This window comes from Leptonychotes weddellii, chromosome 16, assembly GCF_054177405.1.
Source record: "Leptonychotes weddellii isolate Sample4059 chromosome 16, ASM5417740v2, whole genome shotgun sequence".
In the NCBI taxonomy this organism is placed as follows: Eukaryota; Metazoa; Chordata; class Mammalia; order Carnivora; family Phocidae; genus Leptonychotes; species Leptonychotes weddellii.
The window spans coordinates 44,998,158-45,013,218 of NC_138384.1; the positions used below are offsets into that span (position 1 = coordinate 44,998,158).

A 15,061-nucleotide genomic window follows, 5' to 3' on the forward strand; every position below is an offset into this window, starting at 1 on the left:
CCCCGGCAGGGGGTTCGTGCGGGTGGAGAAAGAAAGAGCCCCTTATGATGAGACACAATGACCCAGCCACAAGGCAGGATTACCACCATCACACGCGTGTATGTACGTGTGCGAGGATGTGTGCGCGTGCGTGTGCGTGCTCGGGTGTATGGCGAAATAGAACAGACCTAGGGAGGGAGATGGAGACAAGGACAATCACAAGTACAGAGTGAGAGAGGCTACCAAGATAGGGAAAAAGCAGAATTGGAGGGAAAGTCGGGAGAAAGAAATCGAGAACCAGAGAATCAAATGAGGTGTTGGCGAAAAAGAGAGAGAAACAGGACCAGAGCTTGGAACTTGGGAGGTTGGATAAAGAAGCACAGAAGTACAGGGGGTACGCTGGAGTTGCAGGGACAGGTGGACAGACAGGGAGACAGGGACGGAGAGACACAGGTGCCCAAAGCAAAACAGAGACAGAGTCGCAGGGAGAGAAAGGGAATGAGAGATCCGAGAACAAGAGACCAAGGCAGAAATGCAAGGAAATCAATCAAGACAGGGACGGAGGGGCACAGAGTTGGAGAACGAGGTGGGGGGCACACATGTGAAGCAGCAGGAATGGCATAGCCGGGGGCCCAAGGGAGAGAGAAACTGAGGCACAGAGATCCCAAACAAAGACCAGTAGAGCAAGTAGGAGAAGCTGATGTCTGTTAGAGACAGAAAGTTTGGAGACCAGAGTGATAGAGGCCGAGGCCAACAGAGAGAAAAGGGGAAACTGAGCCAGAAGCCACGAACAATGGGGCCAGACAGGTTTGAATAAGTCGGCAGACAGAATGCTGGGGAGAGAAGGGGTGACCCAGGAGGGGAGGCAGAAAGCCCTGCACCCCTTATTTTTCAAATGATCTCTCAGCAACACCCAGCATTTCTCTCCTTCCTCTTTGATGGGATGCCAAAGCGGGACGGACACCAGTTGGACCTCAGGAAGAACTTCCCGAAGAGTGGGGGCTCCTGGTCACAGGCAGGAGCTGGGGCTTCCTGTCCCCATCAGGCCTAATTGCCAAGATGTCTTGGGGAGGAGAAGGGGGATTAGGCAGACGGGTGCCCCTCCCCCTCCCAGCCAATGTCACCTCCTGGCATCCAGTCAAGTCCCCCACCCGGGGCCAGGATTACCCTCTGAGATCCAGGCCACTGCAAATGACATCACTCCCAGCCAGGGCTTAAAATCGCCCCATGTGAAGGGACCTGTTTCCTTCAGCCTCTGCCACCTGCCAGGAGAGCCCCGTCCCCCTGTTTCTGAAGGTGAGTGTCTGCAAGAGTGGCAGAGGGGACGGAGGGAGGGGGAGTGAGAGAGGGGAGACTCAATTCTCAGTTCTCAGGGGCCGAGAGGAAGGGATGTGTGATGTTTGCTGCAGGGTCCTCTAGGGAATGGCGTTTCCATCCTGGTGTCTGAGGTGCAGGGTGCCTGTGAGCGCAGCAGGAGGGAGTGAGGGTGGCCAGGGCATGGGGGAATGCCTGGGGTGCCTAGTTATTTGTTGAGCAGATGCTGAATGACAGGAATAGAATGCAAGAACCACTGGCCTGCAGCAGGAGGGAGGAAGGGTAGACTCTGGGGTGGCCCGACGGGGCCGGGAATGCCGAGATTCTCAGCTCACATGCTGGTGGAGTGATTACCTGGGGGCCTCCCTACTCTAGAGACTCCTGCTTCCCCAAGTCCCATCTGGGTCAGGAGGATGTATAGTTCAGCTCCTTGTCCCACCGGATGGTGGAGCTCATGGGGGCGGCGCAGACAAGGCAAAGGAGGACCTTGAACGTGGCTGATCTGGGGGAGTCTTGCCAGGGCTGGTGTGGGGCCCCCGGAGTCTGGGCTTAAAGCCTGCCTTTTACTCACTGTGTGGCCTTGGGCCATTCACGTGACCTCCCTAAGCCTCAGTTTCCTAGTCTGCTAAAGTGGTGACAATGACAAGTTGCCATGAAGAGCCACTGGGACCCCATGTCACAGGCCTGGCCTGCAGGAAGCCCAGGAGAGGGAGCTGGCTTCATCCTGCTTTGGGGGGATCGGGGGCACAGTTGGGGGTCGAGAGCAGGGGACTCTACTCTCTGAGCCTTGGTTTCCTCCTCTGTGAAGCGAGGATCATAGTAGAACCTGCCTTGGAGGAAGTTTTATCGGGATGATTGTTCCCTGAGATCTTGTTCTAGAGGCGCAGTTGGGGGATCATGACTGGAGGTGCTTATGGTTGTCAGCTGCCTGACTGAGGGGGGGTACCTTCCTCTGTGCCCTTCAGGCTCGGTTTCCCCACCTCTAGAATGGGATCATCTCCTTGACTACGCACAAGGTGGGTGCGAGCCTTCAGGCCTTCCCTGTCAGAGCACCTGCTCAGGTGGGAGCCTGGACGCAGAGGCTGCTGAACCTCAGAAGCCCCAAGCGCCAGCCTCGGCTTCCACGGGTTGGTCCCCAGGGCAGGGAGAGTGGTCTTCCTCAGCCCACCTTTGGGACAATGAAGCATCATTGCCTTGAACTTCACCCGCGGGATGATGACAGAGTTGCTGTTAGGCTGACTGTAAATCCTCAACAAAAGGTAGACATCGTGACTCTTGCTGTCTGTGCTTCTTGGGATGGGACACCAACGCCTGTGTAGAGCAGGCAAGTCCCGAGGCCGTGACCTCGCTAGCTGTCTCATCTTGTTGCCAGAGAAAACTTTCACTGGCTGTCCGACATTATTTTTATTCTTCTTTGCGGACGTCTTGTCCACAAAACCCTTGTGGGTTGTCTGGGGAAGCCGGCAAACGCTCAATCCTGGAGGTCACTGTCGTGACCAGCTGCTTGGTCTTGGGTGAGCACCTTCCTCACCCCAGGCTCAGATTCCCTGGCCGTAGGGTGGATCACCCCAGTGCAGAATGCTGGGCTCTCCTGGAAGGCCAACCGCTTAGCCTGGTAAACCCGGCACAGAGTTGATGGGGAAGACAATGAACGTGGATGCTCTCGTCCCAGGCTCTGCACCTGGTCCCTAGCAGGGCAGTGCCACACGTCTCCCTGTTTCCGCACCTTCCAGAAGCTCCCTTGGAGAAGAGGGAGAGGACAGAGGGAACCCAGGCTGGGTGCCGGGAGAACAGCCTTCAGGGGCCTCCAACCCAGGGTTGGAATCCCGGGTCCCCACAGTCTGTGTGTGACCCTGGGCAAGTAATGGTGCCGAGCCTGAAGACATTCCCATCTGTGAGATGGGAGCATAACAGGAATGCCGAGTCTGCCTCCCAAGGCTCTGTTGACATAAGGGCGTCCTGCATAGAGAAGGCTTGCAGGTGAGTTAGCCCTAGCCGTGTAACGAGCCACACTAAAACTTAGCTGCTTAAAACAACAAACACTTATGGTCTCATACAGCGTCTGAGGGACAGGGATCCGGGGTGGCTCCACTGGATGATTCGTGCTCAGGTCTCCTCGCGCTGTTGTATGTAGTCCAGTGTCAACCAGGGCTGAGTCCTTGGAGGGGTTGCCTGATGCTTTGGAACTGACCTTCCACGGGGGGCTTGGTCCCATGGCTGTTGGCGGGACACCTCAGTTCCTGGCCCCCTGGACGCACCCCCCCCCACGATCCCAACCGGCTCCCCCCAGAGCAGCGCCAGCCTTGGAGGTCACCCTGTCATTTATGCAGTGCCGAATGGGGGGCCTATGACAGCCCTGCTCCATGGGAGGGGAGAACACAAGGGGGTGACTACCAGGGGAAAGGTTATTGGGGGCTTCCTAGAACGCCCATCAGGTCTTCGGATTTAAAGCGGCTTTTTGCTTTTAGTGTAACCACCAGCACTGAGCTTCCCCATGACCTTCCTGGCCAGGCCCTACATCATCTGATTCGCTCTCCACCTGGATCGCTCTGCTCCAGTCACATTGGGCACCTGGTTTCCTCCTCCAACGAGACAAAATGATCCCAGCCTCTGGGCTTTGCAGCTGCTGTTCCCTCTGCCTGGAGGCATCTTCCCACGGTGACTGAGCCCATCGCTTTTCGGCCCCAGGGTCCCATCCTCACAGAGAGACCTTCCCTGACCATCCGTCTAGATGAGCTGTCTTACCCTCGCCCCAAACCCCGTCACTATCCCGTTACCCCATTTCATTTTCCCAGAGGTTCAATCCCATGAGAGCAGTGATGCTGTGTGCCTCATTTCTTGCTACATCCCCACCTCCTACAGCAAGGTGGAATCTCAAACATTTTTCTTGGAGGGGCAGTAGGACCCCAGTTTATGATAAATATAACACCATCCCCCAAGTGAGGGATGAGAAGGAGAGGCTAGTGGGAGCGGGAGGGGGGAAGGAGCTAAAGCAAAGGTCTTCTGTTTTCTACTTTTACTTATTTCTGAAATAGTGGTGTGTGTTTGAGAGAGAGACAGATAGACAGACAGAGACAGAGAGAGAGAGAGACAGAAAGAGGGAGAGAGAGAAATCCAGGTTAGCGCATAGGATGGCTCCCCAGGGAAGTTACGCTTGAGCTGGAGCATGCAGGAAGAGAAGGGGTTAGCTATGACAGGGACCGGACAAGAGGCATTCCTGGCCCAGGGAACGGCTTATGCACACACCCAGAGAGGCTGGGAGGCTCCCCGAGGCCATCTTAGTGGGGGCGATAGGGAGCCCCGGAAAGGCTCTCATGGTTTTTTGTTTTGTTTAGATTTTATTGTTGCTTTTGTTTTTGAAAAGCTTATATATCCGTACGGTGACAGAGCAGTCCAAACTATAAAAACAAGGCTTGGATATAGGACACCTCTCCAGAGGGCCTCACTTCTAGTGGTATCCTCTGTCCTTCCTGGAAATTTTCTGTGCATATATATATATACACGCTACACGCTAACCTGGATTTCTCTCTCTCCCGCTTTCTGTCTCTGTCTGTCTGTCTCTCTGTGTCAAATAAATAAATAAAATCTTCAAAAAAAGTGTAATTTTAACAAAAAGAATTAAAAAAAAAAAGATTTTACTTGACAGAGAGAGCATGAGCAGGGAGAGCGGCAGGCAGAGGGAGAGGGAGAAGCAGACTTCCTGCCGAGCAGGGAGCCCGATGTGGGGCTCGATCCCAGGACCCCGAGATCATGACCTGAGCTGAAGGCAGAGACTTAACCGACTGAGCCACCCAGGCGTCCCTAATTTTAACAAAATTGGAAAACCTGACTCTCAGACACATACATAATAAGCCCTGATCAAATATTATTTAGGTTATTAAATGAGGAAACCAGCCGTTTCAAAGGGGGAAAGTCAAGGAACAGGGGCTAATACGGTTCTTCAGGGAACGTGCAAAAAACAGAAAGGAAACTGGGCAACAGGGCAGCAAATCCTCTGTAGCCTTGAGGTCATCCTTTCTGCAGAGACAAATCACTTGCCACCAAACTTCTTGCAAGTTACCCTTTACCTTATCAGAGTCCGGAGGCTGATCCATAGCAAATAGCAACCCGAATAGAGATCCGGTCCCTTAGAAAATGAAATAACCCTTGGGCTGGGAGGGGTTCTGTTAAACAGGCTCCCAGGATGATCTAGAAATGACACACCGTCTCCTCTTATTGCCAAGCGTAGGATCATTTCTCTTATCTATTTACTAGAGAGCTGTAAAAATCAGTTCGCGGCGGCCTTATACTTTTTAGTGACTTGATGGAATTCCCTTGAATGCATGTGACATCATCTACTTGCATAATTTACTTACCACCTCCCCTTTGGTGGACATAGAGGCTGCTTCCACATTTTGTCGATTGTACGCGCGCGCATTGGAAATCCTCGTGCAAAGCCTGTGCGAACATCCGCTTGCAAACGGCGAGGGGCGCCCCCTGCTGCTCGCTGCGCGGCCCTGACCGTGGTGTCAGGTGCTAGTTTAAGGAGCTGCTGATACGCACCTTGCATTTACCCGCCCAACCACCTAAAGATGTAAATGCTGTTTGCATTCCCATTTTCCCTCGAGGGGACGGAGGCGCCCCGAAGGCAAATTGCCCCGGGGAAGGGGGGTGGGGAGAGGAAAGAGGGCATTTCACTTTGATCAGTGCTTCCAGTTTATTCTGATGCATGGATGATGCTCGCTCCTCGCCGCTCCCGACCGGACACGGGAACGCCTGCTTCTCCGCACCCAGGCTGGCTCCGGGGCTAACGGACCTCTTTTATCTTTTATTTTTTTTAAATTTTTATTGTTATGTTAATCACCATACATTATATCATTAGTTTTTGATGTTGACCTCTTTTATCTTTGCCCACCTGATGGGTCCCACGTGGTCGTGGAAGATCATCCTTCACTCGTTTGCATGCTACTCTGCCATCCCAGTTTGTCCGGGACTCTTCCCGTGTTTGTGGGGGAAATGCCCGCATCTCTAGAAACCGCCCCGTCCCAAGCAGGTCGGGACAGCGGGTCACCCTGCTGTCCGTGATTCTGTGCGAGGCTGGACATCTTTTCTGGGGCCTAGGATTCGCATTACAGTGTCAGCTGCTGTTGCAGACGGGGTCTCGGGGAAGCTTTGCCCACTTTAAGCAGAAGGCCATTTCATAGGCGTGGAAACTGAGGCACAGAGAGATAGGTGCCCAAGGTCACACACCTAAGAAGAGCCTGAAGCAGGACTTGGACCTGGGCTGCCGGGCACCACGCCGTACCTGGGGAGTGTCTGAGCGCCCCTTCCTCTCTTGCAGGCCCACAGACCTGGGCCGCGGTGTCCCCGAAGATCATGATGGCGTATATGAACCCGGGGCCCCACTACTCGGTCAACGCCTTGGCCCTGAGTGGTCCCAGCGTGGATCTGATGCACCAAGCTGTGTCCTATCCAAGTGAGTACCGTCCTTCTCCTGACCCCCCAAGCTCTCGGGGGCCCCTCGGGGGCCCTTATTCTCAGGAAGAAGCTGGGAACTTACCAGGGTGATATTGGAGTCACACACCAGCTGTATGTAGTCCTTTGCAATCTGCCAAACACTTCTGCATGTCACTGAGGGGTGCAGGAAAGCGTAGGGGTGTTCATAGCAATTTAGGAAGTGGTTCCTTTTAGCTGGACCTGTCTCTCTTCTATACCAGAAGGCGTTGATGGGCGCCTGGGTGGCTCAGTCGTTAAGCGTCTGCCTTCAGCTCAGGTCATGATCTCAGGGTCCCGGGATCGAGTCCCGCATCGGGCTCCCTGCTCCTTGGGAGCCTGCTTCTCCCTCTGCCTTTCTCTCTCGCTCTGTCTCTCATGAATTAACAACAAAAAAAAAAATGTCAAAAAAAAAAAAAGAAGGTGTTGAGTACTCTCAATGGCGTGTTTCAACTGAACATGTCTTTGTGCGTAAGAAATTTTAAAAAGGGGATAAAAACCAAACTTATACACCTGCTTACAGGGCTAAGGCCAGTTCTCGGGGTGAGGCATGAGACCCAAGATGACGGGCCAAGAGGGGCCCCATTTCCCAGGGGGGACAGAGTGAGGTCTACAAGATCAGGGAGTAGGTGCACCCTTCTTTTGGGAAGATGCACCCCCAGAAAGGGCTTCTCGGCATCCCGCTGGACATCAGGGCTTCCCGCCCGCGGACAAAGAGACTGGGAGGTCCGGGTCTCCGGATGGTCCCGTTGTCCTGTCCCTGCCTTAGGCGCCCCGAGAAAGCAGCGGCGGGAGCGGACCACCTTCACCCGGAGCCAGCTGGAGGAACTGGAGGCCCTGTTTGCCAAGACTCAGTACCCGGATGTGTATGCTCGAGAGGAGGTGGCTCTGAAGATCAACCTGCCTGAGTCCAGGGTTCAGGTGGGGTGCTCAGGGCCCTGGGCCCCTTCCTGCCCGTCCTGGGACCCAGAGTGAAGGGAGGGGGAGTAGTCATAGAGTAACGTAGAGACATAACAAAGTCATGTATAGCCCTCGTAATGCTTCACCCCCATTACTGCCCCGTACCCCTCCTCCCACCCTCTTTGCCAGCCACACCTGCCGGTTCTTACCTAACACGCCGGCCCCAGGCCCTTTGCGCTCTCTGTTCCTTCTACCTGGAAGGTTTATTCCCCATCACTTTGCTCAAGTCTTTGCTTATTGACCAATCAGGTCACCGTGTCTGTCAATGGGACCTAGACGGACCCTCGCATTTAAAGTCACAATGTCCCCTGACGCCCTACCCTGCTGCCCCCTCTTCCCGCTCCCGCTGGTTCTTCCAAAGTATCGATCACCTTCTAAAATACTATGCAATGTACTCACTGTTGATTTCTAACCTGTCGCTCTCAACAAGAATGTCGGCTCCACGGAGGCATCCCCAAGGTCGTAGTTCGTGCGTGTGTCTTAATTGATTGCTGGCTAAGTGTGCAAACATGCGTTTGTATGACTGTATGTGTATGACTGTCAGTGTGATCAGATGGATGCACGTGCGTGTGCGCACGGTTGTACGCACAACTGCATGTGTGATTATTTGTATGTACGTATGATTGTGCGTGTGTGTGTATAATTGCGGATGTGAATGATGGGATGGATGGGTGGATAGATGGTCGGATGGACGGACTGGGTGCCCCAGGACCGACTGCAAGGCGGGGAGCTGTGACTCGGGCATGCTTCACCAATTAACACCATCATTCCAGGGCAGCGTGGGGGCTCTCCGGGGCCCCCTCCCCACTCACGCATGCCATCTCCCCCTCGCCCCCCCAGGTTTGGTTCAAGAACCGCAGAGCTAAATGTCGCCAACAACGCCAGCAGCACAAACAGCAGCTGCAGCCCCCGGGCGCGCAGACCAAGGCTCGTCCTGCCAAGAGGAAGGCAGGCCTGTCGCCGAGATCCTCCTCCGACGTCTGTCCGGACCCCCTGGGCATCTCAGACTCCTACAGCCCCCCTCTACCCGGCCCCTCAGGCTCCCCCACTGCGGCTGTGGCCACCGTGTCCATCTGGAGCCCGGCCTCAGAGTCCCCCTTGCCAGAGGCCCAGCGGGCGGGGCTGGTGGCCTCGGGGCCTCCTTTGACCTCCGCGCCCTACGCCATGACCTACGCCCCCGCTTCTGCTTTCTGCTCTTCCCCCTCAGCCTATGGGTCTCCGAGCTCCTATTTCAGTGGCCTGGATCCCTATCTTTCCCCCATGGTGCCCCAGTTGGGGGGCCCGGCTCTCAGCCCCCTTTCCGGCCCATCCGTGGGGCCCTCCCTGGCCCAGTCCCCCACCTCCCTGTCGGGCCAGAGCTATGGCACATACAGCCCTGTGGACAGCTTGGAATTCAAGGACCCCACAGGCACCTGGAAGTTCACCTACAACCCCATGGATCCTCTGGACTACAAGGATCAGAGTGCCTGGAAGTTTCAGATCTTGTAGAGGATACTCTTCTGCGTCTCGTCTCAACCTGCCCCGGGACGGGCCTCCCTGGGAAAGCCTCGGAGCTGGCTTTCCCTCCAAAGGCTGTGGCTTTTCTCACCACAGTCCCTCCCACCCCACCCCAGGGACTCCTTGCTTTCCGGCGGGTAGTGGGGGGGGCCTGGGGGGGCGGCTCAGTAGGTCTTAGTGACCCTCAACCCAGCTGCCATTGTAAACCACGAGCCCCAGACTCCAGAAACTGGTGCTGAGAATGTGCCCCGAGACGAAATTAAACCACACTCGCGGTTGATGTGGGGGTACTTGTGAGGTCAGCCTCGAGATGCCCTTGAACAGAGAGACAGGTAGGGAGGCTCAATTCCGTAACTTCCTTAGCATATGGCTAGAGATCCTTCTAGAAAATCCAAAGACAGACTTTTAAGCAGCCCCACCATGGAAGCTTAGATCAACTGTATACAGTTCAATTAAAAAAATCCATTTGGGGATGTTATAGGTTTCACACGTCAGGTTTTATATGGTAGGTTTAGGGGGCTCTTTGATATATATATATATATATATTTTTTTTTTTTCTTCTTCTTCTTCTTAGATTTTTCTTAAAGACATTTCTTCATTCATGCATTCTTTCAGAATGGGCACATTTGGTGGGAGAATGGAAGGCAAGCTGCCTGTTTCATGTCTTTTTTTCTCCTTTTGTTTTAGGATTTTCTAAAGGTGAATTTCACCCAAGCGTTGGAGGAACTGGGGTAGTTGCACTTGGGGCCGATTGTGGGCCCCACCTCTAGCTGTGGGTATTTCGAAAAAGAAGAGGAGGTGGCAGGCTTCCCGTCTGTAAATAGGCAAGCGATGGGGGTCAGGGGAGAGAAGTGAATTTGGAGGAAGCCCCGCATTTCAAATACACAGTTCCTCTCTTAGATTCTGTTTCCTGTTCCCATTGCGGGGATTGGACCAGAGAGCCTGGCCTGAGGGAGTTTCCCTGGGGCGGCGCCATCTTTCTTCCCGTGCAACTTGACCCCCAGCAACAGAGACAAGCCCTGAGAGAATTTTAAGAAGGAGTCGAGCATGTTGACACTCTTGGAAGTTTGGTGCTTTGGCCTTGCTTCCCCAGTCTGAATTTTTCTTTTGTCTTTGGCCCTGGGGGAGACAGAAGCCATGAGCCTTTCACCGGGGGGCTTCACAAGTTAGCAGGAAGTAAGGCAGGAAGGTGGCTGTGTACTGGTACGTGGGAACCACTAGCCCTCCAAAGAAGAGGAAAAGCCCTGATTTTAGCATTTGCCAGTTTCCATGGTGCAAATTCTCCCACTATGGCTGATTTCTAGGCGCCCATCTGAGGTCAGGGACTCAGAGCCCGATGCATGCCGTCTGCGCTCACGGGCTGGTAGGAGCTAGCTCCAGGTCCTCGGTGCAGGAAGGCATGTCAGGAAACCTCAGATGGTTTTTCCGGGTCCAGGCCGGAAGAGGTCCACACAGCCTAGACCCCCGAGACCCCTGAGGAAATACCGCCATCACTAGAACCCACAAGGAAGGTTTACTCAGCACACCACGTGACTATCTCTCATGGGCCTGAGTCATGCTGGTCTCTGGGACGTCAGACTCAGGAGTGGCTCAGAGTCCAGTGTGGGACACGAAGGATAAGCGGAGGAAGACAGCGCATGCTGGGGTGGGGGTTGGGAGGTCCAGGCAGAATTCGTAGAGGTGAATCTGTTCAGGAGCTTCCGGCTTCCTTTCCCGGGGCCAGCCTCCTGAACTTTGGGGATGGCAAAGGTTCTACTTCCTAAAGCCAGGACGAGTGACAAGGGGGAGAAGCAAGCGGCCGGGAGCCCCCCTCGTTCTGTGTCTCTTTTCCCACTCATTGGGACTTCAGTCTCCTTCCCTCCAGGCCACCCACAGAGTGACAATGATTAAAATGCTGAATCCTGCTTAAAGTCTGGGTGGTTTTTATTTTTTTTAAATTTCTGAGGAGGGGCCGACTAGGGGAGGTGGAAAAAGAGGTCGCTCTGGCCCTCCAACCCCCCCGCCCCCGGTCTCTGGGGACATGGGTCGGTCCACGTGCTTTCTTTGTCTGGTCACTGTCTTTTCCTTGGTATCTCCCTAAAGCCAATTAAGCAGAGACATGGGCTCCAGATGCCAACTTCCACCTGCTGTGACTTCGCCGAGCCCCTGAGTTCCCCTCTGCAAGGAGGGGGAGGGGGGTGGCCGCGCTTCCTGCCTTAGTGGCCCATGGAAGGACACAGGCCCTCCCTGTCAGCCAGCCTCGGGTCCCCCCCACGTCCCTCTCACCTCTGTTTCTCTCTTTCTTTTCCTTCTGACTGTCCCTCAGACTCCCAGGTCCCCATTTCTCTTTGCTGGATTTGTACCTTTTTCTTTCTCTTTCTTCTCTTTTCTTTGCCCATTTTTCTGTTTCTCCAAATGTAAGTCACTGTTGTCTGCTTCTGTCCCTCTCAGTCCCGGAGTCCCAGGTTAAGATTTGTGTGTGTGTGTGTGTATATTGGGGGGGGGTGTGGTGGGGGGGGCACAGGGCTGGTGGGGTCAGACACACTTGCTGTCCGAGCCTGGGTCAGCCACTTCTGGTCCCAGGATCCCGGGTGATTCATTTTTCCCAGCTTCAGCTTCACCTCCTGTAACACGGAGAAAACTTACCTCGAGAGAACGAAATGAGATCCTTATATTAAGTACCTGGTCCTGAACCTCTGGTCCGTGGTAAGTGCCCAATAAACATTTATTTTTGTGGTAAAACACACAGCACATAAAATTGACCATTACTATCATCTTTTTTAAAAAAGATCTTATTTTTTTTAAGTAATCTCTACACCCAACTCAGGGCTCGAGCTGACCACCTCAAGATCAAGAGTTGCACGCTCTCCTGACTGACCCAACCAGGTACCCCCATTATTATGACCTTAAAGTGTGCAATTCAGTGATTTTAAGTACATTCACAGAGGAAACCAGACACAAAAGGCCACATAGTGTAGGATTCCATTCATATGAACTGTCCAGAAGAGGCAGATCCATAGGGAGGGAAAGCAGAGTTGTGGTTGCCCAGGGGCTGGCTGGGAGGGAGGGAATGGGGAGTGACTGCTTAATAGGTACATTAGGTGACAAAAAAGTAGCAACCCAGTAATTCCACCTCTGAGTATATACCCCCAAAGAACTGAAAACAGGTGTTCAAGCAAAAACTTGAGGGTTCCTGTTCATTGAAGCATTATTTGCAATAAGCAAAGGACAGAAACAAGCCAAACAGTTATCAACTGTTGAATGGATAAACAAAATGTGGTTGGGCCATCCAATGGACTTTTTTTTTTTTTTTAAGATTTTATTTATTTATTTGACAGAAAGAGAGAGAGAGAGCGCACAAGCAGGGGGAGTGGGAGAGGGAGAAGACTCCCTGCTGAGCAGGGAGCCCAATGCAGGACTTGATCCCAGAACCCTGGGATTATGACCTGAGCTGAAGGCAGACACTTAACCAAATGAGCCACCCAGGCACCCCATCCAATGGATTCTTACTTGGCCACAAAAAGGAGAAGTGTATTCATATTTTCTTAATAATCTTTACACCCAACATGGGGCTCAAACTCATAACCCCGAGATCAAGAGTCACATGCTTTTCCAACTGAGCCGGCCAGGCACCCCGGGTGTATTCTATATCTTGATTACGGTGGTGGTTCCATGGCCGTATATGATTGTCTAAGCTCCTCAAACTGTACTGTTCCAATGGGTAGATTTTACAGGATATAAATTATACCTCAATACATTAGAAGGAAGAAAGAAAAATCCACCGAGCATGTACTGTTTGCCAGACACTGGAGAAAGCCAGTCCAAAAACTCTTGATTCTCAAAACAATCCATCAGAGAGATGCTATTTGTATCAGATAGATGCTCTTATTCTCCCCATTTCACAGATGAGAAAACCAAGGCTGTGGGAGGTCAGGTGACCTGCCCAAGATCCCACAACTAGGAATAGGTACTTGGGTTTCATATTCACCTTGCTGGGCCCTCCAGACCCTGCTGGTATTTCTCCCCTCCCCTCCGATTTTGATCCTCCCTCATTCTTCCTTCCTCCGAAGTCTCAAGCTCAGGTGTACTCATGTCTCACCCCTTACCCCTTTATGTCTGCGTTCTCCCCCCACCCCACCCCTCCTGCTCTCTGAGCCCCTCCCTGGTTGTTTCCTCCGTCCCTGAACAGGACTAATTTAGCAAATGCTCCAATCTTCTTATGATGGTCCGGCCTCAGCAGAATTAGCAGGGATTAGATTCAGACGCATGACCCCCCGGGGGAGGGGCTCCATGGAGACAAATGAGTTTTATTTATTTTTACAAATATTTTATTTATTTATTTGAGAGAGAGAGAGAGAGCACAAGTGGGGATGAGGGGCAGAGGGAGAGGGAGAAGCAGGGAGCCCAGACACGGGGCTCAATCCCAGGACCCTGAGATCATGACCTGAGCCAAAGGCAGACGCCTAACCGACTGAGTCACACAGGCGCCCCCTACAAATAAGTTTTAACTAAGTGATGCCTTCCTCCACAGTAAATCATGCCTAGGACATGCAGTAATAATAAAATCACAGCCAAACTCTTCATCGGGCACTTATGACGTGCCAGGGACCATTAGGTATGTTCCTTGAATTTTGCCCCCCCCAGTCTTCATTACAGCTTCACGCAGTGGGCTCCATCCTCCAGCTCCCCTACTTCATGGGTCAGGAAGGGGTAAGGAACCTTCCCACGGCAAACGGGGTCCAGCCCTAGCCTTCCCGGTGCTTCTCAGAGTAGAGATGGGACAGAGGCTGGGAGGCAAGGATGGAGTGGCTGGGGCCATGCCATGTGCAAACGTGACCTTAGGGATGGTGCTTTCAGCCCCTCAGAGTACAGAGGATATGGGGGGCAGCAAGAGGGGGTGAAAATGGAGAGGAAAGTGTGCTCCAGGAGGGAGGCACAGAAAGCACAGCAGAGGAAGGGATTAGGCAGGGAAAGAAAAGCCAAGACAGATGCCAGGAGGGGACTTTTGTGCAAAGTATGCCTTCTTCCTTAAGTAGGAGATAGAATTCTCCAATGAAGCATATGGGCCTGGAGTTTTATTGTAGGAAGGTAATTTATGTGCTTAATTTATTTAACAGATATATCATTGTTCATATATTAAGATCTCTTCTTGGGTCAGTTTCAGAAAGTTGTATTTCTCAAGTCATTTGTCCATTTTTCCCTACGTTGTCAAATTTGCTGGCATACATTTGCTCACGATCTCCTAATTTCCATTTGATTTGTCCATAGCATTAAACGATATATGAGACCCAGATAAGAAGAAAGCCTAAAATCAACCATCTTTAACGTCATCTCAAGAAGTTAGAAATGAGGGAAGAAATAGTAAAGATGAGAGCAAAAATTAATAAAATAAAAAATGTACAATAAAAATTAAAAGACATGAGCTGTTTTGTTAAAGGCCATGGAAATCAGTAGCTCCCAAAAACACTAACAGAGAGAAAAAGAAATTACTACTATCAAGAATGAACATGAGAGAGGGCATTATAAAAAATCCTACATTAAGTTATCAATGATCATAAAAGAATATTGTGAACAAGTGTATGCCCAGAAATTTGAAAATTTAGATGACAAACTCCCAGCTAAATACAACTTACCCAAACAAGTGCATACAAAAATTAAAAATCCAGGGCGCCTGGGTGGCTCAGTTGGTTAAGCGACTGCCTTCGGCTCAGGTCATGATCCTGGAGTCCCTGGATCGAGTCCCGCATCGGGCTCCCTGCTCGGCAGGGAGTCTGCTTCTCCCTCTGACCCTCCCCCCTCTCATGTGCTTGCTCTCTCTCATTCTCTCTCTCTCAAATAAATAAATAAAATCTTTAAAAAA

At 52.4% G+C, this 15,061-nt stretch overlaps 2 protein-coding genes across 2 annotated transcripts in view; one reads left to right on the plus strand and one right to left on the minus strand.

Moving 5' to 3' along the window:
• Positions 1-15,061, minus strand: part of LIG1 (DNA ligase 1) — a 192,760-nt gene that overhangs the window by 83,574 nt on the left and 94,125 nt on the right. The window lies entirely within an intron of this gene.
• Positions 6,649-9,213, plus strand: LOC102742964 (cone-rod homeobox protein). Its single transcript, XM_081806156.1, has 3 exons — positions 6,649-6,748; positions 7,535-7,686; positions 8,566-9,213. The coding sequence occupies exons 1-3, from the start codon at positions 6,649-6,651 to the stop codon at positions 9,211-9,213; spliced, it is 900 nt and encodes a 299-aa protein (XP_081662282.1).

Coding starts and splice junctions, on each gene's coding strand:
- LOC102742964 (XM_081806156.1), top strand. CDS start 6,649: ATGATGGCGTATATGAACCCGGGGCCCCACTACTCGGTCAACGCCTTG. Junction 6,749..7,534: donor CCAAGCTGTGTCCTATCCAA/GTGAGTACCGTC, acceptor TCCCTGCCTTAG/GCGCCCCGAGAAAGCAGCGG. Junction 7,687..8,565: donor TGCCTGAGTCCAGGGTTCAG/GTGGGGTGCTCA, acceptor TCGCCCCCCCAG/GTTTGGTTCAAGAACCGCAG.